Source organism: Odontomachus brunneus, unplaced genomic scaffold, assembly GCF_010583005.1.
Source record: "Odontomachus brunneus isolate Ranch 3 - 2012 unplaced genomic scaffold, Obru_v1 Obru_scaffold_158, whole genome shotgun sequence".
Taxonomy (NCBI): domain Eukaryota; kingdom Metazoa; phylum Arthropoda; class Insecta; order Hymenoptera; family Formicidae; genus Odontomachus; species Odontomachus brunneus.
The window spans coordinates 662783-689766 of NW_022639608.1; the positions used below are offsets into that span (position 1 = coordinate 662783).

Here is a 26984-nt window from a genome sequence, read left to right on the forward strand (position 1 = left end):
GAGAGAGAGAGAGAGAGAGAGAGAGAGAGAGAGAGAGAGAGAGAGAGAGAGAGAGAGAATCCTTCAAAGACCGCCTCTTGTATCGGCACAGTAATCCCGTTTGCCCGACGAGAAACTCCGCGCCCTTAATTAATGTGGAAATCCGGGCGTAGTTTGCGGTAGTACCCTTTAACTTTTCAAATAGTGCAACCTCGCGTGAAAGTTTTTACCCGGTGATTATATTACGAGGTCTTACTGCGGTATTTGCGAGAGTTAACTCAGCGTCGGACGATGTACAAGGTATCGATCTTCAGGAGCGCGCGATATACACAACATGTTTGATAGCATCCGTACCAGAACTAATACATGACTGGAATAGAATAAATAATGGGATATGCCTTCTTCAAAACAAGCACGTACAATTTTGAGTTATTAACGAAGAAAGATTTGCATTGGGCGCCAGCTCATTGGCTAACCAGCACGCGCGATGCAGTAAGACGAATGCTGAAGCCTCTTAATAGCAAGGAGTATCGTCGAGAAGTAGACGGAAATGTCAATTTTGTCAAAAAATAGGAGATTTTACAGACGATGCAGAATATCCTGTGAAATTAGAATTTTGTGAGTTAAGAGCTTTTTAATTTGCTGGACCATATGAACAGATATAGCGTTCTAACAATGCATTCCTCGGCGAATTCAATTTTTTCCCAAGTGGGGGGAATTTCGCGCGGGGATATCGTTCTTTGCGATCGTGTCGCGACCAGATAATTGGGCAATTACGGCACACGGTCGTAATAAAGCTTTGGGGAAATGCGAAATTGAATTCGAGCGCACGTTCAAATTTAAATAACGACGATTTAGCAGCGAGACTCCGATATTTTATCGTATCCGCGAACTAAGATTTATCGCGGTTCAGACGGACGATGTATGGTCGAAGTAACGGTGAGTTTGGCGGCTCGCGCGGTTATTTATTTATATCCCGCGGTAATCAATCCTCTCGCGCGTAATTAATCGTCTCAATCTTGCGATACGCGTGTATTCATCAACGCTGCACGTGCTGCGGCCGTGCACTGCACTGACGCGTGTTTGCTCTCGCACGAACACTCGGAGCACACACGCCGTTGCTTCACACGTCGGACATCCGCGCTCTCCGTGAAGGGGATGATCTCTCGCATGTCGCGGACAAGGGGCTTCACTTTATTTCTCCGGGCGGCTTCATCACCGAGATGACTATCGTCTAATCTTCTGATTGTGAGAGAACGACTACACCGCGGAAACGATACGGGATAAGCCCGGCTGGACGTACGTAAAGAAAAATGGTACAACTACTGCGCAAGTAGTCCGCTCCGCGAACGTCCCTTCACCTTCTCCACCTCTTCCACCCGAGCCAGACCCCCGCTATCTACGGTCCGAGGGTTGGGTGGTAAAAGCGGAGAGACACTTAAAGGATTTACGGGGCTGAGAACTCGAGACTCCGCTCCTCGGATCGGCTCGGGAAGTACGGGCGAAACTAAGTGCACGCTTTAAGAAGGAAAAAGAAGGCGCACGAGTGGCGCGTACATGGTCAATTCCGTTGTCAAGTTAAGCTCCCGATATGTGCACCGTAATGTTTTGAGCGGATGTCGCTGATATTATTCGAGCGCACCTGAGACACGAGGCTTACACGCGTGCGTACGCGATAAGAGGAGAACAGAAGGGGAGAGGGGAAATGAGAGAGGAGGGGCGAAAAATTAAAAATTAACAGCGGCGCGTATACACGGATGGATCGTGGCATAATTTAGAGCACTAGAAGAGGAGAGACTCTAATATTTGCCAGATAAAAAGTAAATATTTGGGCACTCGACGTACGTGGTAAGTGGCGTTATTTCGACGGAGGAATAATAAAAGCCCGATAAACTGCAGCCCATTGTGCACCGGCTTGACTATCGTTTGAGAGGGCGACCCTTGCCATCACCGGCATTGTTGTGGGCTGTAACACAAAGCTCCCTTTCTCTCTCTCTCTCTCTTTCTCTCCTTCTCCAGCTTCTCCTCCGTACCCCTTGCCACTTGGTACACCATCCCGCCGTCCTTCCCATTCTTATTTCTCGAGTCTACCTCTACCGAAGAGGATAACTCGTTCGTTGCAACGAGGAAAAGAGCATTATGGACGGAAACTCTACCGTGTAACGTAATTTTCCGTAAAGGAAACCGTAGAACAAAGCATCGATTTATTTCGAGCCCGGCGATGGCAAGCTGCTTAGAAATTTATTTTGAAAATTTATGTTTTCCAGTCGCTTATATATAAATAGAGAGAGAGAGAGAGAAAGAGAGAGAGAGAGAGAGATTTATAATACTATCAGATTTTCACCGATCGATATCGCGTGACCAATGTTCACTATTTCAACGCTTCGTCTTTGATAAGATACACGAGAAAGTACTGTCACGTACACATACGTATCCAATGACAGTCGCCGAGGAAATATCTCGGTTTCGCGTGTATAAGAATGAACCGAGAACGCCAGATGTAAAACCGAGCAATCCCTCGAAGTTGAGGGGGAAGTTCACTACTTTATCTCTCGCGATTCCGCGGGAGAACTCACCTCATTGGCTTCTATGATACCGCGAGAACAGCCAGGTCGGTGCTAACGTAGGAAACTCGGTCGGGCGCGGAGTCCAATTCCTTTTCCGCGGCGTGTATAGCGCAATGAGCGGATAAGAGGTCAGAAATCTCTCTTTTCCATTTTCCCCGGCTACGCGCGCACAGCTAGCTAGCTAGCTAGCTAGCTGACTGGATGGCTGGCTGGCACGGTGTGTAACAGACACGCGAGCGAATGCGTGGGCGTGGAGAAAGGTCTTGCGGAGCCGAGACGACCAAAGCCACTTGAGCATTCCGCGTGAAGCCACGTGGCGGTATTTAAGACTCCGCTAATGCACCCACCGCGCGTGTATACCTCGCAAAATTGTTGGCGCGTTTACTTTGCGCCGGCCCGGATTCTAGATCTCGCCCGCCGTCTCCGCCACGAAAAAACTAACTAATGAGAAACGAGCGGAACACGCAAGGAACACTCAAAAGATTCTACCCGCGCTCGTTCCTAGGTGAGCGCGCACATCCGGCAACGACTTGTGTCTCGAAATATTTCTTATCCCGAAGAGGATAGCAAACTCGCCACTTTAAATAAAAATATAAAAATGATATTTCTTTACGTCACTATCACAGCTTCTACGTTATTGCTTGCCATTTTCGTAATTTACGATCCTTCACATGTACCATCGAAAGATCGTTCTCTCTCTCTCTCTCTCTCTCTCTCTCTCTCTCTCTCTCTCTCTCTCTTGTGAGTAATAAATTGGACCATCGTCGTGATCGCGGTGAATGCTTCGCGTGAGGTAAATAAATTGTGAAAGTATAATTTAGTTGCACAATGTTGACACGGTAATTCAGGGTGGTCGCGAGTGAAAAATGTCAACGCGCGAGCCGGTGGTTTCAATTGACACATTAATTAGGAATAAGCACGTGTCTCGTTTACATATCGCTTTTATCGTCTCCACGTGTACCACCCCGAAGCCGGGACACAACGAGAGAAAGGTTACGGAGGGGTCGCTGGACCGGCGGAAACTTATAGCAAACCAAGCAGTAGAGACGGGGCTGAATGCTAAGCACGGCCAGTCGGTTACATTTGCTTGCCGCCTGGCTTCTTAATGAAAACCAACGGCATGGAAACGTCAGGTTTGCTTTGCCTTAAAATTGGAGGCACGATTCGCTTAGCACGGGTATTCGAAACGCAAACAGAATGAGGTTCAAATGCACGGCTAATTCGCTATGCTGTTTTACATCTTATACCACGTCCACGATCAGACCTCGCTCTATATTCGCCAATTCAAACTACACGCATATATCGATGCGAGCAGTAAAATATCCGTATGGAAAATCTGTTGAAAAGAAGAGTTGTAAAATTAAATTAAAATTATCACGACGTTACCTTTTCAAATTTGAAGAGAAGCTTTGGTTTGATTCAGTTTTATCACACTTAAAGAAAAGGATTTGCTGAAATGGTAACTATATAAATGATAATTGTACGAGTTTTGTACAATTATTTTGTAGAATTAATGTACATAGTTTAATAAATTATTTTGTAATTATTATAACTACAAAATTGGATGGTTACGAGAACTATGTACTAATAAGTAAGTATGTAATTTTCATAATCACCCTCAGCTTTGGTTGCAATAAAATATTTCATTAAGCTATATACTCTACATACATCACTTGAATAATTGTTACCTATATAATTACCATCATGTTTTTTTCTTTGAACGCTGAAATTGTCTAAGGACAATTGCGATTCCGCAATATATATTCGTCGTCGTTTTTAAATTATAGCTTTCTATCTTTGATCTTTATTCCCCTGCCTGTAATCTATCCCTCTATAATGCAGACATAAGTAGAAAATTGATATCCTCGGCTACGATGAATGCTCACGCAAATAGATGTTAGGTTCACTTCAACTACGAACGATAAGACGAGCTGTAACAGCCTTCGCGATTGTCTACTTCATCGTGACTACTTATAAAGCGATAAAGCATCGTCTCGCGAAAAGAACCGTCCGCTCGTTTACCTTTTAACGATCGCGAGAGCCCGGACGCAATAACTCGACGGAAAAGTAACCGGAAGGGCCTCCGCGTTGCTCGTTACAGCGTCTATGCTTTTACACTCTCCGATACACTCGGCCTTAACTTTTTACTCTCTTCATCGGCCTTTATGGAAAATTAACGACGGCATGGCGGAGCGAGGCGCTCGATTAGAGGCTGAATATTTATGTTTGCTCCCCTCTCTCGTCTCTTTTATACGCCCTCCCCATTATTTGCAAGAGAAAGTGCTTACCCGCGACTGTCTCAGCAAAAACGCGATGTCTAATTATACCTTCTTATTCCCTCAATCTTGTCAAGCTTCTTAGAACAATATCAGGCTTCGTTCGAAACATTTTTTCCGAAAAAGCTTTACACATATTTACTCTATGTTATCTCTAAATACACTTTATGATGTCGGAGATGAGTCGCATTGCAAGAGAAAAGAATCAACCAAGTCGAAATTTTCGTTCTACATTAACACGTTGAATGCCGTGACGGTCAGTGATCAACATTATGATACACTCTACCGGCTATGTCTAATTAAATTACAAATATAAATTACACTTAAAAAATCGATTGCAATGCAGAGTCGATACTCAAAGCGAGGTCAAAATATAATGTGTCTCGAATTACATTTATTTATCGTATCTTTGGTAATTCAATCATCTGAGTACAACAAGCTTTTGTACAATAAATAAAATTCAATGCGACAGTCAACGTGTTTACCTTGCAAATTCCGTTGAATTTGATGAATCAACGGAAAATTTTAAACATTGGCTACGCAGTCCATTGTCCTACGTAGATGTTATAAATAAGTGTTTATTTTACTTACTGTGTTTTATTCATGTCAACGCGTTAGTGAAAAACGAGACATATTTCAGAATTATTTAATATTTAATCATCTCAAAATATTCTATTCTGCGTATAATCTCTTTTCTCAAACTCAATAAGCAATATATCATTATTTATATTAATTTACTTAACTGCAGACAGAATATATGCGATTAACGAATATTAAATAATTAATATAAATAATGAGGGTAAATAATGAGGTTAATAAGTGAATAAAACATCACATCTTAATTTCTCATAATATCCGTTTTTCTTTGGTGTTGGAAATATTGATAGGATTTAGGAATTCAAAAGAATGAAGAGGAGGGAGTTATTTGCCCCTAAAAGGGCAATTGTATGTTCAATAAAATACCTATATGAAGATATAAATTTAGATTAGTATAAGAATAAATCAAAATTAAAAAATCAGATTCTCAAGATGGGACTTGTTGCCCAACGAGCATTATTAACCCTTTAAAGCACAGGATTCAAAATTCAAAGCTTCAAAATTCGGATTCTAATAAAATATTCATATCACATGTCTAGAATGTCTACAACTCAAGAGATCGTTTCTTTTAAAATTAATTTTTTCTGTCTTCCTATTTTTACTAAAACCGCGTGTAAAACTGAAGCGAATATTACGAGTAACACAAAAAACCGGTAGAGTGCATCACTATGCACAGGCTGAGCGCTTGTTTCGTTGCGAGATTGCTATGCCTGAAGCATGATCTGGTTCTAATAGGTGATCTCACGGTGAAACCACTGTGTTTCAAAGGGTTAAATCAGCGTAAATCAGCATTTACGAGGCTGATACTCATAGTTGCAAATCTTTTATGATCTTTGATTGAAAGTATTTATATACATCGTTATTTAGCTAAGTCAATATTACTTAAATAAAATAAGTATAAATAGAAAATTAGTAAAAAATTAATGAAATGACAGATTAAATAGTCTTTCCAAGGCTCTATTGATATTTAAAAGTTGATATTCAAAAGTTTATCTATCAAATTATGACATACTATGAATACCAGCCATAGAGTAGATTCAAAATTTCGACTCGGTTATCTCCTTATTCTCTCATTAAGTCCGAAAAGATTCCGTGTAATAAATAACTCGAAACATACCTAGAAATATACGATGTACTATTGATCACGTCCCGGCGATTTGCGTCCTTTGTCCTGGTTCCCTCATCCAGCATCATTCTCCCGGCTGTTTCGGATACCCCTTACTGACACTGGCACTGACACTGACACTCGCGTAAATTCGATCGGAGAAATGTACGTTGAATAACACGATGCCGACGAGAATGCGATTAAATGTCTTAAAAGTCCACGGGAGTAACAACTGATACACGAGCTCCGCGTCGCTCGTCGGCTCGAGACATAATGACGCAGTCATGGACGACTACGCGACGCGCGACAGTATCAAAACAATAGGCGTGGTGACTGTTGTTGTCCGCGCATGAACGCACATACGCTCAGCAGACGAGAGAGACTACAAAAACACTTGTCAAACATTCCGGTATCTTCGAGACGATCGAAGTTATCAACGGCTGTCGCATGTATTTTGTAAGTGTCCGAATTAAACTTTAGAATTTTCTTCGAGTTCAACGAATGCAGATTTATACTTTCAGTAATGTTCTTTAATCCGCGTATTTCACTTTGAATCTACAACGTCTTCTCACTTCTACTTAACCTCATTTGCTCGTCTTTGTCAAAATTAAATGTAAATTTTTACCGATGCTTTTGGACGTATAACTGTGCTTTATTACTCTCACAACTCTTTTCTTTTAACCTTTCTCGAATCTCCAAATCCTATCGAAATTTTCAACACCAATAAAGAAATTAATGAGGAAATTATGGAAAGCGAGAGTTTGTTTTGTTTATCCGTTAATCCCATTATTTGCCTATATTAATTATTCAATGTTTGCTTATCGCGCGCACTTTATCTGCAGCTAAGAAAGTTACTTAATTAACATGTTATTTATTAAGAACAAAAATTGAATGCAGATAAAATATCGAGATAATCAAGTATTAAATAATTATCAAATATGTGTTTTCTATAAATGTAGTTTGTAGAAAACAAGACTTGGAGCTATTCTGAAAACAATTAATAAGTTCTTTTTTTAATAGAAAAACCTTTTTAAAACCATTTATAACATCAAAGAACAATATTCTGTGCAATATCTCGAGAATTTCCATTGATCTTTCAAATTCGACAAAATTTGCAGAGTTGAGGTAGAAACAAAATTTTAACTTAGGTCTGATTATGGACATTATCCGATAATTGATCGATAATTAATTGGTAATCCGATTGATTTAGCTACAATTAATGAGCTACAAATTGAATTATTACAAAAGCTCGATGATGTTGCAAATTATTCGCGGATGTATTTCTCGCGCTTTACAGACCCGCCAGCGACCTCAGAGTGGTCCGCGACGACGTAAAATTCGGTTGGCACAGGTGCGTGTCGCACGCGTTATCGACTAGCGATAAACGCCAGACGATACATTGACGCGAGTACTAGGGTAAGTCGCCCTCACGATTCAAATGAATGTCCTCGTCGATAGCGGCTGGTTATAACGTGTCCCCGAGCTGCTCGTGTCTACGAATCGCGATGCAATTCGAAAACGATTAGTATTATCTCCGGTTCGCGTCGACACAACCGCGGAGGGTAGAAGGAAACTCACGAAGGGGAGCTAGCGACCAACAATGGAACCAACGAGCTATCATCCCTTCCTACTCTCAACAAGACCCGCAGGGTACCGATATACCCGCTCATTGATATTCTTATCGTTAGAAGCTACTTTTGAAGTCTATATCAAGGCACCGTAATATAATTCGATTTTCCTTAAATTTTATTCGTTCACATTGTGCTTTGAGAGATGTCTATTTTGTGAAAAGATCCTACAAACTTAAAGAAATAGCGAGCGTGAGGAAACCGCTCATGTGTGCTTTATTACTCATTGAAACATCACGAGGAGAGCTGATATATTGATACACGAGGTCGAGAATCTCGCTCTGCAGGGTATAAGACGTAATTGCGAAGTGTTGTTCCCGATACACCCCTATCTTTCGCAGCCCGCGGGCACTCGCACCTGAGCCGCGCGCGTATCGCGATTCGAAAACGATTAATATTATCTGGAGCTGCCGATGCGGTTGGCGCTCCGTCACGGACGTGGAGGAGAAGAGAGAAAAGGAAGCCGAGGAGGCGCGGCCGCAACCGGCAACGAAACCAATAACTATTAATCGACGCGCCACCGCACATTCAGCAAAGTCGGCGCGATTCGCAGCCCTCGATTACACCTACACCCTGGCGCATCGACACGCGCGTATTTCAACCACCCTAAACGCGAAGTCGTGTCTCTCTTTACGGCCCTTTCATCTTGCGTCGCTTCCACCATTAAGCACCTAGCGCGCGCCGGTGTAATGGTGTGCAGCTGATCTCGATGTATGTATCTCGCAGGGGATGTACAGCCCCCTCGATTCGTGAGACGCGCATTGATTGAATCCGACAACTCAGTTAAATATTATGCTTTGTACAGGATATTAAGTGTATGTATAAATTATGTGCGAGATATATTAAAGGGGTTTCGTGAAGGGAATTTCTGTGATATACGAGCACTCAGCATTTAAAAGTTAAAAGAGCCAACTGAGGTGTCTGCAATACGAGCTGGGGAGAAACAGATTGCTTTCATACACTGAGAGAAAAAATATCTAAAAAATATTTATATAATGAGTATTAATAAGATATTTATTTAAATTCGAATTCTTTTATTTAAATAGAATAAACGATTGCTTTCATAGGAAACTGAGGTTTTCTTAAAGTTTTTAGAAAATATTTTCTCATCTGTGAAGTACTTTATATATTATAAGTAGATATGTTAAAAAAATATCCTTCCTCTCCACCGAATATATTTTATTTCTTAGATATCTTTTCTCCCGTAATGTAACGAAAGAAACAAAATAGAAACAAAACAAAATAAAGCTCGGTTTGCTGTCTGTCTATATCGTTTTCAAGCTGCTTTCCTAAATGTGCTGAAACGATTCAGAACCGGTCCGCGAGTATCCGATTTATTGTCTGATAAGTGCATTCGTTACGTCTCGGCGACGAATATTTCCTGCCAGCCTGACAGGAGAAACGGGATATCATAGATCCACCTTATATAAGACAAACGATTGGAGGATACGCGTCCGGTGAGAGGGATCGAGCACTCAAGCACGACGACGACGCGGTTTAGACGAGGTACTCGAACCTGGCATTACGTCTTCCGGTTACAGCGTGTCCGGTACAGGCGCCAAGGGAGGAACCGGCCGGTCGAGTCGGGGGGTTATCAAGCGGAGAACTCCGGGTCGACTCCGTCGTCCTTAAACTGCCACACGTAACTCGAGTGGTGACTCGGCCGCGTTTCTCTGCGACCAGCGCGGCGATCGCACGTACTGGAGTGCGCGACCGGCCCGAAGATATACGGCGAACGAATATCCGGAAGGGGCGGTCTGGAATTCTGGACTCTGTCCGAACGATCGTACAACGAGAGGAGAGAGGGAAGCGAAGGGGGCAAAGCGCGACCCTCCTGCACGTGCACATGGGGACGCGCGCACACGCACACGTGGTATATGCAGGGGCGCACGACCTAACAAACAATCGCTCTTGCCCCGCGGCATCGAGGGGTGAAACTGAGAACGCGACTCTGGGAATGGAGAAATCTATTTTCGCATGAACTCCGCAGCTCACATGGATCATTTCGGGGGAAAAAATTGCCGATATCTTGTACGTTTCGGGGTACCTTCGGGATCTCATTTTTCGACTGCGCTATTACGGTAATGGCCGTGGAAACAGATTACTTATTTTTCTACATTGAGAGAAAAAATTTCTGTACAATTAAAGATATTTATTCGGCAAGTACTAAAATTTTAAGAAAATGTATATTTTTTTATTTAAAACCGGTTCTGAATCGTTTCAGCACATTTAGGAAAGCAGCTTGAAAACGATATAGACAGACAGCAAACCGAGCTTTATTTTGTTTCTATTTCTTTCGTTACATTACGGGAGAAAAGATATCTAAGAAATAAAATATATTCGGTGGAGAGGAAGGATATTTTTTTAACATATCTACTTATAATATATAAAGTACTTCACAGATGAGAAAATATTTTCTAAAAACTTTAAGAAAACCTCAGTTTTCCATACTTTATACTAGTGTATAAGTAAATGTTTTATTGAAGCACCGAATAAATCTTTATTTCTTAGATATTCTTTCTCTCACAAAGTATATAATAATTAACCTAATGTGCAAGTCCGTTCGTATGAAACTCAAGCTATATTATGAGCGTACTTAATAAAAATTTGCAAGTTCGAGGGAAATAAGTTATTTCATCCTTATTTTTAGAAATTTACGCATCTATCGGATTATCTAACTGCACACAATAATACGTCAACGACATTATAATATATATTTTGTAATGACTCACCGTAGCTGCCATGAGGAGATCAGGGGCGGCTCGGAGGGCAGCAGTTGTGGTTTCACTACAAAAGCCATAGCCAATTGATTTCGCTGTTGCCTTCTGACATGCTGTGTCAACAGAAAAGAATAATTCTCAGTTTTACTAAGGTGTTTTCATCAAACCACTCGTCAAATATATCGAGCAAATTGAACCACGCGATTTAGAACACCATAACCAGACGACCTCACGTCAGGCGGCAAAAATGCCGCGAGATTCCATGTTGAAACGTTACCGCAAAGAAAATTCGCACGGAAATTGCAGCGAGATACGCGAATACGTATCTATGTCACACGCGCCACGTATATACACAGCAAATTGAGGAATTCAATTTTGTGCGAACAATATTCGACGGAGAGGCCGCAAGAGTGGCATTTTCGTCTCCCGGACAGGGATGCTGAAACATGATTTCGACCGTGCGAACTCGACAGTATCACGCAATAACTTGCGAGAGGCGTTTCAATTTTTACAAGTGACTTCCACAAGCCCACTCGGCGCTCGTAAGAGGGTGACGAACAAAGCGCAGCGGTATATAGAGCGTATTAAAAGCGTTATTCACCGGTTTATCTATCAACAGCCTTTTGATACTGAAAATCGCAATTTTCCGAAATTTCCCATCGGAATTGCACCGATCACTCGCGGCGAAAGCACGTTACACGACAGTGCCGCTGCGCGCGAGAATCAATTTCAGGAATTCAACGGCAAACGAGAGTGTATTTGGTGACAGAGAGAGAGAGAGAGAGAGAGAGAGAGAGAGAGAGAGAGAGAAGCATGCAAGAGGAGAAGAGAGAGAGGGAAGCGGGTGAAGGGTAATCGTAAACTAATTGGAAGTAAATTCGCCCCGGCGTAATTGCGCGTTTTAATTTGAAGCTACGCGAAAGCGCTCTCGCGTTGCTCCGAACGAACCGTTCGCGTGGGTAGGTAGCTAGCTAGATATAGGTAGAGGTGCTCCTCTCGTGGCATCGTCGACAGTCCTTCATTTACCGTACGAACCGTATCGTAAGCGGTTCTGTAATTAAAAGAATTACGTCTTCGCCGTCGTCCGGTACGTGAGGTCAGCAGAGGTGCGTTTGAAATTTCGTCGCGACGATAAAACAAGACCGCCGAAATTCTGCTCGTTCCTCCGACGCCGCCGCCGCCGGCGGGCCGACTCGATGGAATTTTATCGGAGATTCCCCGCGCGATGTATCGATAATTCAACGGAGTAGCCCGTCATACGGGTGGAAGCTCGCGTGGAGAGAGCTAAAAACGCGCGGAGCTGCGTATTTTAAAATAAATTAAATCCCCGCAATGCTCTCGCGTGGAATATTCCCCGATGTGAAAAGGAACGTTGCGGAAACAACCGGAGTATCGGATCGGTGCCGGAAATATTACGATTACGAATATATGGAATATTTTGCATCGCGGATCAACAAACGACGATTATTCAGTTCGCGCAGAGCATCTATTCAACTCGTATTCATATCGATAATAACACCGAAAGTATCGCGAAAAATCTCATATGTTTGCAGCGGCAATGGCGTTAAATGAGAATTGTGAAAAACGCGCAGAAAAAGAATTAACCGCAGGAATTCAAGTATAGTTGTAGCAGCTAAGATGTTTTACTGAAGTAGAAACAGCTAATGTTGCTAGTGAAATAACATTTACTATCTATTTGCATCTCGACAAAAAATATTTGCTGCTCGGTAGAAAATTTGCATTATTATCATTTCACTTTTCTTTTCAATTACACTTCATACCCGTCAAAAACATAAGACCGACGTTTCGCACTACAGATATAAACCAAGGTTTTCCATTGCCTTTTAACACAGATTCGTAATCAATTTCCATTTTAACATGAACACAAAAACCAATGTCTTTCGTACTTACATGATTCCACGTCTATCGAAAGCGCGATGATTTTCCCTTTCCAATAGTCTTTGTTTCAAATCGCTACGACGTCTACAAGTGAAGCTATTGACGATTATCCGCGCTCTAAATTATTCGACGTTATTGGTGCAGTGAGCGGCATAATAAAGTAAACGTCCTAGTGATTGAACGTGTACCGATAATTGAATTACTAATAATATACTTGTGTTTGTTAAGATGCTTATCAATAAATGAAACAAAATCACAAAGTAACTAAATATTTCTTTTTATTTATTATATTGTTTTGTATATTGAAAAGCATCTCAACAAAGAAAAATACAAAATATGTCAATCATTGGGACATGTATGTTCGACCACTGGGACGTTTACCTTAGATCACGACGGGGCGAGTGAAAGATATGCGAAACGCGACTATCACCTTGCGCGGCGCGCGATGGTATGTGGCGCGTCACCCCCACTCTGCTGCTCATATAAGCGTTACGCATTTCCCCCTCTTGCTCGCCGCGGCCACGCGGTCATTTACCCCATGAACATAGTATACATGGACTCCGAATGTTCTGTCATCTAATAGAGCGAAGCCAACATCTAGAAAGAGAGCTAAAATAGAGGAGTTATTTTGGGTTTTAAACCATAACTATAGTTTTTTTCCTATTTTGTCACTTTTTTGTTGCGCGTGCATCCATTTTTTGTTTCCACGATATTATAAAGCGCAACAGCATCCCGACTAGACTAACAAGTAAAAGTCTTACTTAAATTTTATTGCACACTTTATCTGTACAAAAAGAGACAGAGAACCGAGAGGGGCTGTACATATTGGCTTCACTTTTCTAGCCGTATGCGGAGTCCATGTATACTATGTCCATGGTTCACCCTCACATTAGCAGCGAACAGTGCGCCTGTGCGAGAGCAAACACCGGAGTGGCACGAGCGCGAATTTCGAGCTCAAAACTGATGTCGATGCCGCGGCTTCAACTCGCGAATAAGTTATGTAGCGAATAAAATTGGAAGGAAATCTCTAACACGCGTTCCCAAACGCGTTTATTCTGCATTTTCATTGCCTATTTGAGAGCGTAATGATTGATCAAAGCACGGCAAGTACGATAACACGTAATCTCTTTCATTCATGTTCAAATTGTTCAGATTCTTTTCTTAGTCTCGTCTATTGTAACATTGACGAGATTTATACAGTTACTGTGGATCAAAGTAAAAGAATAATTACTGTAGTTATTTACAAAATGGTAGAGTATTGTTTTGTTTAATTTTTGATGAGCTCTACTCACACACGAGCGTTAGTATATACGTTGTGTCAAACATTCTGTATATATTTTTCAACGTCAATGGAAAAAAACACATAACAAAGAAATTGCAGAAAGAAACAAGACTTGTTGTTTTACATATCCATTAATTATATTATTAGGGTGTCTGGATTTAGGTGTTCATGTGCAGGCAGAACTTGTTAAACTAAATAGAGAAAAATCCTGTAGCATTTGACAGATTATTCTGTAGCAATCCTGTAGCAATTGACAGGAATGTAGCAATTGACTTTGACTACTCTGCTATTAAAATATTAAATTTAACTGATTAATCAATCTGATTAATTAATCAAACTAATTAATCAGTGCGCGCAATGCGGTAGGATAAGCTTTAATAAAGTTAATTCCTTGCAGAATCAAACGCTTGAGATTGAGATGTTTAAAATATCTAGAAATAACTACCACTTCTTTAGCTACACGACAAATGTGTGCTTTTAATTTCATCTAGTAAATTTCCATCTCATAGCGAAAAAATGTATTTTATCTGTGATAACCAACTCTTGACAATGATAGAAAAGCGATCAGCCTTTTAACTAAGATCAAATCAGCCACTAAGATTTAGCTCATATTATTAATTCCTCTTTGCATGTATATTTCGGGGGCATTTCGCTAAGTGCGCGCGCGAGCGCGGCACTTTAAAGAGCAACATTTTTAAGTATTCAGGAGCTGTTGCAGCGGCATTATGCAAATTATTGCTAATTTGCAAAATATCATAATGAATTCTCGCCACGTCCTACCAACGAGATAATCGTTAATGGGGTGTCCGCGTAATATAATTCTAACACCGACCCCATCCAAGTCGCATGCGTGTTTTATTGCGTCCGTCGTCGCAACAAGAGGCAATCCCGCGCCAACGACGACGACGACGACGACGACAACGACGACGACGACGACAACGACGACGACAACGACGACTACGCCGACCGACGAGTGTGCAGGACGAAGGAAAGGACTGAGTGCGTTTTCCGCGCGCACCGGGTGTCGCCGCGGAAAGAAAAGCTCGGGAACGAATCAATGCAATCAGAGACGACATTGTGCGGTCCGCTCCGCTCGTCGTTCGCACTACCGAACTTGGTTTGCGCTCTACACCCCGGCAAATTAACCGAAGTTTCGCGCGCCCTCGCCAAAACTTGATACCCCTGGCACGGCCAATCAAACTTCGAGTTTCGGTAATCCCCGGGCCAAATACTCCCGTTTACACGTTACAGGTTATGGTATAAGACGGCCCGTTTCCTCGAGTTTCGCCGCCGCTAATACCCGAGTTTCTGCCGCAAGTTGTCATCCGGTGTCGGCTACAGTCGCGGGACCGCGATTTTCTCTTTCTCCCTGCCGCCCTCTCAGCCGCTCGCTCGAGGAAAAAAGGGGGAGACGGGGGAATTACGTGAGAGCGTCGACGGAGATCGCGCCGAGTGATGTAGACTCTCTGTCGTGAGCGCGAATCGCGCAATCGTCCGTAGCCATGCGACGGTCTTCCTTTCTCATTATGACAACGTGCGCAGAGATCCACTCTTCGTTAGCAAAGTTAATTAGCGAGAAACATATAAATAAGTGAGAAGCGGAGAAAAGCAAAGACGAAAGAGAAGGGAGACGAGACAGGCGAAAATGAGAAGAGTGCAGCAATCTCTATAAAACTACACTAGTAGAAGGAAACCAGAGAATCGAGTTCTACCAAATGGAATTACTTAAAGCAAACGCGTTACTTTTTCAGTGCCACTATCCGATCGGCTGCTTCCCTTGTTACAAAGTCGCGCAATGACCACCGGCAGACCCTAGCCCCCGGCTACACTCGATTCCAAGGGTAGCACCGATGTGTTCCATTCCCGTTCTTGTCCCGCAGGTTCCATCAGGCTACCATCCTCCCACTTTCCGTCGCGCAGTTCCGTCCGAACACGGTCACATGCATATGCAAATTTATTCTGCCTGATGCATTAGTGAGCGCGGCGCGCGACAGTGTGCGCGGCTGTGTCTACGGCGCGTACGCGTGTGTATCGATGCGTCCCTGTGTACGTGAGCCCGCGTCTGTACGTCTGTATGCATGCCCCGAGACCGTAGCACATCGCGCAGCGCGTGTGTGTGTGTGCGCGCGCGCGCGCGCGGAGACCCGTCGTCCAGGCTGATCGCAGCGGAGAGGGTCATAAATTAAATGATGTAAATGCTCTGTCCACCCTCTGTCGCGGCGAGCGGATACGACACACAGCCACCCCCTTCGCGCCCACTACCCTCCGCTCCGGAGTCGCTCGACCCGCCACCCCTCGGCCGCCAATACCGACTCGCGCACGATCGTCGCTAACCCCCGCCTTGATGCTGGACCTTGCCGACTGATTATAATTATCGGGACGTACACTCTGATCCGACTCGCGCTCGCCTGGCAGGGATAAAAGCGCACGGACAGCGGCGAGAAAATGAGTGCGCTATCTGCCACGTTAGTTTTGTGAAATGTGATGGATGCGACACGTTTGAAGCTTATCGCGATCCGCGCGATCCGATACCGCCAGGCCGCCTATTGGTTATACCGGCGATCTTATCCGTCGGTTAATTAACTAATCATGAATTCAGAGTTGACTTTTCACGAGTCGCACGCGAGGCTTGAGACTTTTAATTCACTGACATGACTTCGGATCAGCTGAGGGAGCCCTGGCTCTCCGCGTGATTTCTCTATTACTATTCTCGCGATCCTCGCTATCACCGAAGAGGATTTATCGCTCTCCTCTTCTCTCTTCCTTTCTTTCGACGTTCCCGATTCTCAGAAGACACGCACGTTTCGGAAAGAAATCGGCACTCGAGGAAGTTAGCCGAGACGTTATCTATTTATACCTCTCAATATCCGGTTCCCCGATATTTATCTCTCCCTTCCTTTCCATCTTTGACGCGGGAGAGCAAGTATCCGGCTGATTCCTCGTCCGTACGATCGATAAGCGCGAGCTCTGACCTGATTTCTCCTCTGATGTTAACTCTACGCCGGCAGGAGAACATAGTCCCTTCGATCCGGACGAGAGTAGGATCGGCAGCCGGATCGCTAAGCCCCGCGCTCTCAATCGGATTCGAATTTGATAGTATTTGAACAGCCACCGTCGTACTCTCTCGTAAATTCTGCACGCCGTTTGTGTATTCCCCTCCCGCAGTCATGCCACTTGGCTTCCTTCTTCCGCGTTCGAGCCGATATTTGGTTCGGCGCAGATAACCACCACCGACTGTTGTCGCGCGTTTTCCTAAAGATCGAATCGTGTTTGCAATGAGCCGGCAGTAACTTCCGTCCCTATAATGCGCGCGCGTTCAAACAGATCCGTACGAACGAACGCACTGATTGTCGATAACAAACGACATTCCAGCTGGTACCGTTCCCGTGAAAAGAAAAGCGACCGAACGAGTGCCCGGTGCCGATCGCAGATGCTGTAATAGGTCAGCAGGAAACGGACGCACCGCCGATGATTGATCGGTGATTAGTAAACAGCAGTCGAATTCACGCTCGCAGCTTGATATATTATCAGAAGCGTGTGTGAGTCTATCGCACGCAGGATTATAATGAGACAATTATAACTCAATATCGATAGCCTCGTTTGTCGAGACGCTCGAATATCTCCGACGTTTCCTCAACAGTCAAACAGCAACATGTGCGCCAGATTAAGGAAGTTCAATTTCGCCGATATCGCGAGAGAATACGATTTCTCCATTCGTTCGGGGTAACAAGCGGCTTGCTCCGCTTATCGTTAACGATTCGCGAGACATTGTTCGATATCCGACAAATTGTCCGCTCCGAGTCGCTCTATATAGTGCCGCTTCCGAAGATGTACTCATAAAATAGCCGGGGTCGTTATACATTTTGTTCCTATGAAGGTTATTTATCCAATCCGCTCGCGAGAGCCTTATATCGAGTTCATGCGATATACGTTCGCGATGTTCGCGGCCAAGCGCGCTCCGAACGCAAAGCCGATGAAAATGCATTGGCCGTAAATAACGTCGATCGGGTTTCGAAGGCGCGCTCTTACAAGGAGATAAAATCGACCTGATCCCATCCCGCGTTTTCAGCTTCTTGCGCTTCGTGTTGTCCTCCTCGTCGCCCCCGAGTCACGGGGATGGTGGCCGTGCGCCGTTCGGAGGAGACGGTAATTGCTGGCGAAGAATCGTGCTCGAGCCGACGAGACGTAGACGACGCGATCGCGTGTGACTCGCGACGTCCGTCGTAGCGGCACTTCCGTGATGACAGGCCGTGTGCACATTCGCCCGTCCGTCGTGAGGGGGTGAAAGCGACGCCTGCACGCGTTGTTTAATTTTACGGTCGAATTCACGCAGAGAATATACGGGAACATTTCGCCTGTCATTCAACTAATGCTTATTCTAATGCCGGTATTGTGTCAACTGGCAGTTTACGACTAACCACAACGATTGATTTAAACGAGGGGGCGAACGAAAAAAAGAATCTGATACCCACCTCGCGGTAGGGTGTTTGCGCAAACCCGGATTACGCGCTTAATATGCAAAATGTATGTACGCATGTACAACGTATCGTAATTATGATGATCAACATGCCGTGCTTTCCATATCAATACCGGCGCAATTATATGCGTATGTACCTGCTGCACACGCGGAAACGACCGATATTGATCGCGCCGAGGAACGATGTAGAAATTTGTATTTTCGAAAATTACGCGTCATCGATCAGGCTGACCGCACAATCATGCATGTTCATAAATCAAACGCGTATGCGTGAGCGCATACGAGAGGTATCGCGATATAAAAGTCGCATAAATCGCGCAAACCCGATGATCTAACTTTCGCGAGCCGCGGGTAGTTAGGCAAGTTTCGGGATTGGTTTCCTGCGCGGGTTCTGTAATATTCAACTTGGCGTTCTCGTCGCTTCCGCTCGAAAATTTTGATGGAGATTTTAATCGAATAAAAGGAAGCAAAAGGCGAATGCACATAGAAACAAAACTGGCGCTTTTACACGGCGATGGTTGCTGAATATTCAAGGTGGAAAGAGGCGGCCGGGACGTTCGTCATTCCGACTCTCATCTGGCAATGATGCGCGTGCACCACGGTTTTACTTTAAAAAATACGAAAAGGAAAAAATTATGTAAAAACTCCCGATAAGGTAGAACAGAGGCACAAACGTCGACGTTATTATTGAATAAATGCACTCGCACGCCGCGAGTTCGCGGCGTTCGATTTTATTTCTAATTTGATGCCGCGCCTGTTCCTCGAGATTCGAGGAAATATTCGTACGATAAAGGCCTCAGCTTGATTGCCACCGTGCGCGCTCCCTCCTGTTAGTACGTATCAGTGCAAGATCGAGATATGTAGATACATACGAGGAGGAAGTTTAATTTAACCACGGGGAACCCGCTAAGGTCTCGTCTACAACTGTTTTGTATATATAATGTTAAGGTAGAACGGGACAGTTAAATTAAACTTACACAAGTAACGGTATTATCTCTCTTGCCGTTACTACTCCCCGCCCCGCTCCTTCTCCTCCTCCTCCGCCTTTGCCACCCTACCTTACAAAAGCAGTTCTTGCATTTACATGACCAAACGTCTCGCCCGTTAGAGATCCAAAATGGCTTTCTCCAGTATATTCCGTAACTGCCGCGTTAACGGGATACGGGTCAAAATTAAGTTTCACAGTGCGCCGACGTTAATTCGTCGAGACATTACAGGATAAGTTAACAGGCTTTTACAACGATAACGTAGTTACGCTTCGTTACGGAAAATTTGATCAGGAGACACGAAATATTTAAACCGATAATCGTTCGACGTGCCACCCCTCCCCCTCTCTCTCTCTCTCTCTCGCCGAAGCCAGCAACTACGACGTATTCGGCTCAACGTAAGCGTATCCGAAAAGCGACGTGATAGACTTTACATTGTACGACCGGCAATTTCGTCGAGAGAACAACTATGAAAAGTACCGATTTAGCGTCGCGAGAGGCCACATTCGACTCGCGCTATTAAAATTTAACGCTCTCGAGAGGAACTCGGGATAAAAATTCAGCGAGCAACAAGTATCCGCAACCTCCTTTCAGTCTGCCGAACGTGTGTTCTACATGGTTCAACGTGGCCCTTTCAATTATATCGACTTTACGTCCATCATTAGTGCACTAATTCGCGCACTTACGTATCTCGACGTTACACTCCTCGTTGAATTTGTGAATTTGCGCGCGTCGTATCACAGACAGGTCCCGGGGTGGGGTGGAGTAATCGGAATAATTCGGCTGCCGCTGTAAAATTTCGCAGCCCCTTTCGTCCCCGTCCACCTGTCACCGTCCCCCGGCATCGTAAAGCATAGGGACGCAGCTGCGTATCACTGCGTCCGCCTGTCTAAACGAAAGATACCGCCGCGCGCGCGCCGTTTTTGCGTCGCATTCATCTCACCCCGAGCCTTTTTCCCGCGCCTTCCCATCCCTCCGCGATGCATTAAATTTTTATATCGCCCCGCGTTTACGACATAAGTTTGCGTAACGGAATTTGGCCGCCTGCTCGCGAAGCGGGTTGAAGCACACCGAAGGCAACTAATTCAAGCACGTAATGTAACGTTTAAAAGGCGACACACCGCCGGCTAGCTGGTCGAGAGTCTCTTTCTCTCTCTTTCTTTCTCTCTCTCTTCCCGCTCTCCTCAGTTCCACGTTATTATCCTTTACGTCGTAAAGCGTATGCTCGTGCTCGCGCGGAAGTATAAAGCGCGTATTCCTGCGAGATACGCGAGGCGCACGTCCGCTGAAACGTAGTCCCCGTCTCGTCCGCGTTATTCTTTCTTTTCAGATCGTTGGAACTTTAATCGCGCGAGCGCGAGCTAAATAGCGTTTTGCAGCGAGAAAGCGCGAGCGTTGAAACAAGCTTGGCTTGGCTCATTGTTACGCGAAAGATTTCAGCGCGTCTTTCGTTGAACTCGCCCCTAGGGAACAATGCACGCTCGGAATTTGGAAAAATGAGATCTTCAGCTAAGTCGGAAATTACAAAAGAGGCACGTCAATCGCGATAAATTGGTCGAGATAACACTTTGAACGCGCTCACGCAGCTTCTCGTGGCGAAACGACGTGAAGATACATCCCAAACGACGGAATCAACCAACACCGTCAAGAAATAGAAACGTCTGCTCTCGCGCTCTCCCAATTATACCTGACGCATACTCGATTCCCGTCGTTATCGGCGACGAGATTACGCACGAGATCGCACGGCTCGCTAGCTCACTCGCTCAGTCGCCGAAAATCCAATCGAGGATAAAACGACGGAGAGACGCAAGCAGACGAGGGAGAAAATCGAGACGTTACTCCGTACCCCCCGAGCCGAGTAAAATGTGCCCGCAAATAACCCGAATTCTATCTGGATTTCCGTCCGGATCGAGGGAGCGCGCGTGAAAAGGGGGATAAGGGCGCGTGGGTGGTGGAGAGGAGGACACATCGGCAACACGGAAAGGGTAAGAGAACGGGCCAGCCAGCTGCTTACGTATTCGATCACGTAAGTACACACGGGAGGAGGTGCGAAGAAGAAGACGAGTCGGTCGAAGCTATCCGCCGCGGTCGTAAGCGAGAGTCTCGAGACGGCACGCAGCGTCGGGGATTCGCGCCCCTCGAGAATATCGCGATATTGCTCGCGTTAGCCGGCATCTTCGCGGATCGGGCTTCAAAATCCCGGACGCCAGTGGCGTGTCCAGAATCTTTAAGTGTCGCGACGCAGCAGCCGAATCGCCAATGGCAGAGGCAACGGCGCCTGCAGCCGTCAAAGACGATGCGAATACTTTGAGCATGTATTTTCCCACGAGAGGAATGTCGAGACGCCGGCCGGTAATTTCTAACAAACTAACCGACGGAAATTCAGGTAGTCTTTCGGCGTTTAAACTTGAGAGAGAGATACACGAGTGTAACTCGATTCCGCGTATAACTCCGCGTTTACGTCAATGCGTTTTATGATTTTATCGGAATTAAATCCTTTGTTTGATTAAACGTCGATTTAATTTAATTTCGCTGCGCTGTAATACCTGCGGAGCATAGTGTTAGAAGTGAACAGAAAAAAAGTTGACATTTAATTTTACCGTTTCCAGAGAGCACTGTGCTTTGCTCGACGTAATTAGATAATCGTGCGCGGGCCGGGTATTACACGGATTATTATAATCAAGCGGAAAAGTAGCTATTTTGATTACGCTGACGTGTTCCCGGTACAATTGTAACTACCGTGATCGCGGTGCTTCAGGGATGATATGAGCGATACACAGGCATTCTGGCGCAAACACATTCTTCCCTGCCGCCCACCGTCGAACGAACGCTATGACTGGCAGATAAATATTATTGAAGGCTAACGAGATTCCGCGGCGTGGCAAAATGCAAAGTGACAGGCGCGGCTTCTCCATTTTCAATTCCGCCATCTCCCTCTCCGCGTCTCTTCCCCGCCTATCCTCTCTTTCGTTCTCTTTCTTCCGTGAGTGCGCGCGCGAGTGTTTTTAACGCTTCCCATTTAACTATTTACGCTCGTGCAAAGAAAATACGGGGAGATCGAGCGTGACGCGAAGTGAAATGGAAAATGAAAAAAAGAACGAGGAGAAAAGATAGAGGGAGCGAGAGAGGGGAAGGAGGATGGAGCTTGGCGGAGCTCCCGATCAGGGAAACTGAGGGTTGCATCATCGAGATGCAACTTCAATATTGATATGTCGGATTGGCTGGTGCCTGGCTGCCTAGCGCGGGCGGTGGAGATCATAGAGGAACGCCGGGAGAGACTCGGAGGAGATGCCGAGACGCGGAGAGGTCGGAAGGGGCACGTATGCAACACGTCCGTAGCTTATGCAAGAGGCTTGCAAAGCAACGCGAAAGATCGGGTGAAATTGGGCGAGATATTATTGAACGGCCGTCGAAGATGTGGGGAGATGGGGAAAAGAGACAGAACGGAGAGAGGCAGTGGCTTCCGATGTACTACGTTGCAGTTGCAGCTGAACTGCATACGTCGAATCGACGGCGAGCTCGGTGTGCATAAAGAATTTAAGGATAACACTCGCATCGCTTCACGTACCGGCGTGAGTTCACGGTGAGTTCGTCGAGAACAAAGAAACATACACTTGTACAGGATGTCTGACACAACGCGTACCAACGCTCGTGTGCGGATAGAGCTCATGAAATTGAACAGGAAAGAGTCTACTGTCATATTGCAAATAACCAGGACAATGATATTTCTTTACTTTCAGTGCTCAGAATTACTTGCACTTTCTAGATCTACGCCTACCTTCTTCTTCTTGTTTCGCAAGTGATTGCCTCGCGACTGACTGCCGAGCGGCGTTTAGTCTTTCAGGACCATAAAAAAAAACTTAATAAGACTCGCAGGACTCTTCCCAATTTCTGAAAAGTTCTTATTAAAACTAATCTTCTGTCGTTTTAATTATAATAATATAGATGCGTATTAATAGTGCAGGTAGAAACATAATATGTAACACACGTAAAAAGAATTCCTTAAAAAGTAAGGTGAAATGTTGACTTTCCCTAGTAACGAAAGTTACTAACTATATATACTATATATAACTCGTATATATAACTAAGTCGATAAATATAAAGATCAAAGAACCCATTCTGTTCTAAAGACAGACTACTTTCTGTTGTAGAAGAAAATAGCATTAAGTAACTATTTTCAGATACGACAAAGCTTCTATAATATTCTCCAAAGTTTGGCAGAATTTGTGAAGTTAATATGAAACCAAAATTTCGACTCGACTGATCGTCTTAAATAGATCTAAGAGTTGTTACGTTCACGTCGATTGCACTCTAGCGAAACCAGTACGACACGACGTATCGAATTTAACTCTCAACCAGACTTGCAAGATATCCCGCGGCTATCTTTCGTAACGCAGAACTTCATTATTCTCCGTGTCGCCGTATCGTAAGACGACATCGGACCAACCGGCGAAAGGGAGGGTGGAGGAGAGAGAGAGAGAGAGAGAGGGAGAGAAACGGAGAAAGAGCGACAACGCCGAAGGGAACAAAGTCGCAATTTCCACGTGAAATCCAAGCGGCATGCGGACGTAATCAGAACGGGACAGGGACCCCCATGTACCCCATGGACAGAATTGATGGACAGCCGGTGGTCCGTGACGCGACCACCTGACATTCTTGTCCGATCGGCCTGACATGCCCCTGGGATTATGCATGCGAGTTTCGTGCTCACGTAGCAAAACGTCTGCTCCGATTCTCAGCGACGTGCCGAATGTCCCGAGGCTCTACGCCAAATTATCTCCGGGAAAATAAAAGAACCGTTAATTTCGCCGATCGCGTCCCCTCCTGTCGTGCACGAAATTCGCGTGTAATAAAGATATTGAGATTCCAATCTTAGGAATGTCGCTAATACATTGATCCCACGAAACCTTCAAAGATCCTCCAAAGACCCGAAGATTTCTGCTTATCCGTGAAAATGATATTAACGGAAAAAGCGAGAAAATAGAATAATAAGGACAGCGATTAGTTTAATTGTCGCGAATGATTAGACAACCTCTTTTTAACACTTGTGCACGATCCAGATACGTCTTTTACAGGCAAAAACATTCCATTCAACGCGGCGGGCTGAAAGCCGGCTATCAAAAAGCGTGCGGTTATAGTTGTTCGCCAGATACGCGATTTCGGGACGATACGAGCGTCGAGTTTGAAATACGAGCGACACCTCGACCGCGTCTGAATGTAGCCTCGTTTGCACGCAAATGTGCACGCGCGGCGATCTGCGCGAATCCGTTTGCGAATCAGTAAGCCGCGCGGAATGTCGCGGCGCGGCGCATCGCCGACGTAACGTCACAAGCAGAGAGAACCACGGACGCAGACCCCGGGCGCGAAATTGAAAGCACGTCTCGCGAAATCGAACCGAAATCCGTCGCAACGGATATGAACGATCCCGACAACGTGACGCGACTCGACGCGACGCGACGATTACTAATACCGGAAGAAGAGCCGACACGCCGATACTTTTGCGAGACTCGATCGATGCGGCGCGCATATTGCTCATTACCGTCCATCGGAGATTCTCTTCCGATGGCGGGATAAATATCAAACGCTCTCGCAATTATCGAGTTATAATTACTCTCGAAGAATGTGTAGTACTCTCTAAATTTCTTGGAGTGGAATCTCATTTAAAACGAATGAAGAGTGGCGGTGTTTACTCGAAGAAATAGTGAAAATGTCGCTCGAAATCGCAAGAGTGAATGTTTTACTAAAGCTTAGAGTGGATTCTGACTCCATATGAGCGAATGTTTCAATTGACTCGAGTATACATGTTCCTGTGACGATGAAATACATTAGATTCACTCCTCGATTCCGAGTAAAAATGTTCACTCGACGATTCACAAAGTAGAAGATTCACTCTGTATGAATGAAAAGTCACTGGAACCTATAAAAGTTGGCTCGGTTGGTCGGTGATCTTTTATTTGGATGACTCGGTGGTCACTCTATTCTTCGAAATTGCATTCTAAGAAATATAAAGATTATTTCTGATGTAAAGAATCAAAATTTTGGTTTATAAAAACTAAAAATTCTGTTTTCTTCTCGTCACATTAATATAAATATTCTTCTCTATATAGATAATATTACAAATTCAAGCGCTATACAAAGATATGCGCTTTATCAATCAATTAAAGATACATGCGTATCTGTATGTCACCGTTCCGTATCGCCGCCATCGGAACGATCGATAAAAACACTACAAAACACGAGCGACGCGACGTATTCTGAACGGGCTTTCCGCGTTTCCGTTATTATCGTTATCGCACTAACGCCGACCTTAGCGTTATCGTCATTTATAGCTCCATTCGCCGCGCAGACACGTAAAATGCTTGTACACGCGTGGCCGCAGATGCAACCGCCGTCCCCATAGAATTCTAAAGACCATCGATGTGTATGTGCACATAGTTTATGCGGGAATAAACGCATAAACATGCATCCGCAAAATGAGATCCGAACGTCCCACGTGTCACAGACGTTTCAATCAACGCGTCGCTAGCCAATAAAATGCACGGATGAATGTAAGTCTGTCGTAATTGCGCTCATACCACGATCCTTCGAACACTCGTGAAACTAGGCGCTGCAAAATCTAAGCCCCGGCAATTTAGTAGTAATACAAAGACGATTATTTCAATTAAGACAGCAATGAAATTCTTGAAACAAAGTATCTCGAGCGGCATATTGATTCTGGAAACATGAAATTTCAAGCCGCGATCTCATCTATACGCGAAACGTGGTGCGGAATATACTTGCGTACAATGAAATCTCACGACGTAAGGTATCGCGAGGCTCGTATCAGGCGGAAAATCGCGACAGTGTCGCGCCCTAAAATGCGATTAGAGATCCCCGTGCAATCTCCCACGCGCTCATCAGACGATAGCGAGAGAAAGAGAGAGAGAGAGAGAGAGAGGGACGCAGGAATACGTCGTGGTTCACGAGAGCGACCGTTCGAATAGACCATTTCCCTCTACGGATCGCCGTGACACGCGCATTCATCCCCGCAGCCCTCGGCCGTTAGTGTAATTGCACGTACGGGCGCCATTAGACACGCGCGGCTCGGATCGCGTCGAACCACCTGCGAAATCGTCACTTTGTTTCGGCGTAAATCATGCCCGGGGCAATCTCATGCGAACGCGCGAGGAACACGACGCGCTCCACTCATCTTGATGCATTCCGCCCGAGGCGGTCGCGTCCTCCGCATCCCGCGATGCATGTGGTGCACGCGCGACTTGCACCAACACACCGTACCCTGGTAAAACCGACGTCGCCGATCTCGAGGCTGTTCATGGTGCTCGGGATATGGGCGGTGAGATAGGACAGGAAAACGGCGCGCATGCACGACGGACATTAAACGCAGTACATAGAGCTGTGCTCACCGACGCAAACGAGCTCTCTCTCTCTCTCTCTCTCTCTCTCTCTCTCTCTCTCTCTCTCTCTCTCT

At 45.0% G+C, this 26984-nt stretch overlaps 1 protein-coding gene across 1 annotated transcript in view; it reads right to left on the reverse strand.

Moving 5' to 3' along the window:
* The window catches only part of LOC116850871, a 488766-nt gene that overhangs the window by 385205 nt on the left and 76577 nt on the right, over positions 1-26984 (reverse strand). Inside the window, exon 3 of the mRNA XM_032829662.1 lies at positions 10885-10985. Coding sequence (XP_032685553.1) covers positions 10885-10896 — 12 coding nt within the window. The 5' untranslated portion in view covers positions 10897-10985. The remainder of the gene's footprint in view (positions 1-10884; positions 10986-26984) is intronic.